Source organism: Papaver somniferum, chromosome 3 (genome assembly GCF_003573695.1).
Source record: "Papaver somniferum cultivar HN1 chromosome 3, ASM357369v1, whole genome shotgun sequence".
Lineage (NCBI taxonomy): Eukaryota > Viridiplantae > Streptophyta > Magnoliopsida > Ranunculales > Papaveraceae > Papaver > Papaver somniferum.
The window spans coordinates 5,699,395-5,700,587 of NC_039360.1; the positions used below are offsets into that span (position 1 = coordinate 5,699,395).

The 1,193-nt window shown below is 41.6% G+C and overlaps 1 protein-coding gene across 1 annotated transcript; it reads right to left on the reverse strand.

Annotated features, from left to right (window-relative positions):
• Positions 1-254: 254 nt before the first annotated feature.
• LOC113358952 lies at positions 255-770 on the reverse strand. The gene has a single exon (XM_026602662.1). It carries the CDS (start codon positions 768-770, stop codon positions 255-257), a length of 516 nt encoding a protein of 171 aa, XP_026458447.1.
• Positions 771-1,193: the final 423 nt, after the last annotated feature.

Below are 1,193 nucleotides of genomic sequence, written 5' to 3' on the forward strand. Positions count from 1 at the left end.
TTATCCACACTCCTTGTTCATTTTGTAGCTGCGAGATATGGTTGATACGTCGGTGGATTGTCGCCTTAGTGTGAAAAAAGGTAGTATTGAGGTCACCCTCCTATAGCCACAAAATTCTTGATCTTTGCTTCCAATGAAGCTCATAGCAGTTGGATAGCATAGAGTGTATGTGCAGGAGATCTTGTTCATGTTGCAGCCAAAAATGTTGTTCTGGGACGGTTAAGGCAGCACAATTTGCTTGGGCCTGCTGGATTTCATGTTCTGCTTGTGTTGATGAGAGATGGTAGATGCCCAAAAGTAGTTTTGCTCCATCCTATCAAGGCATTTGTCGTATCATCCATCTTTTGGAGGAGATTGGTAGGTGGAGACGCATAGTAAGACTGATTCCAATCCTCAAGAACCACTTCTTTCATTTGTGGGTGTAGGAACCAAAGATGCTCTATCCTGAAATTCTTTGACCGTTGTTGTTTAATGTGCTGCTCTCTTAGTAGTAGAGGTGCATGGTCTGACGCAATTCTTGGAAGATGTTGGATAGTCATCTGAGGGTGTAGGTCGAGCCACGCCTGATTGATTAGTCTACGTTCTAGCCTTTCCATGATGTTATGTTCAGCCAATTGGTTTTTGGTCCAAGTATATGGATCTTCCTGAAATCCCAAGTCGATAAGACCACTTGTGTCAATGATCTCTTTGAATAGGTGTGCCTGGTTGTTTCCTACAGGTCTCCCTCCTTTTTTCTCCATTTGGTTTAGGACTTCGTTAAAGTCTCCCATCAGTAGCCATGGCAGGGTATGTTGAGGGATGATTGAGTTAAAGTCTTTTCACAAATCCCATCTTGCTTGCGGTTGAGGTGGGAAGTAGATACCCGTGAACATCCAATATTGTGATGAGATTGTTGGAACAATGTAGATATGAATTAAACTTTGATTATCCACTAGGATCGTCACAGTAAGGGTCAATGGCGATAAAGTGTGATCAGAATCCGGCACTTGACGATGGACCTGCTATTGATAAACTGCCTAAGATTAATTCTACTCGTTCTTTTTATTTAGTGAAATATCGGATGTATCAAAACCATGAGCTAGAAACAAAAATTCATCATGCGGAAGAGGAGATAAAAAACATCGATCAAACCTGCAAACTGATTCGGGAAACAATATTACAAAAGAAGGTTCGTACGTAGAGTAACCACATGT

What these genes read in the sequence shown, in the direction of transcription:
- LOC113358952 (XM_026602662.1), bottom strand. Translation starts at nt 770, where the DNA reads ATGGGAGACTTTAACGAAGTCCTAAACCAAATGGAGAAAAAAGGAGGG.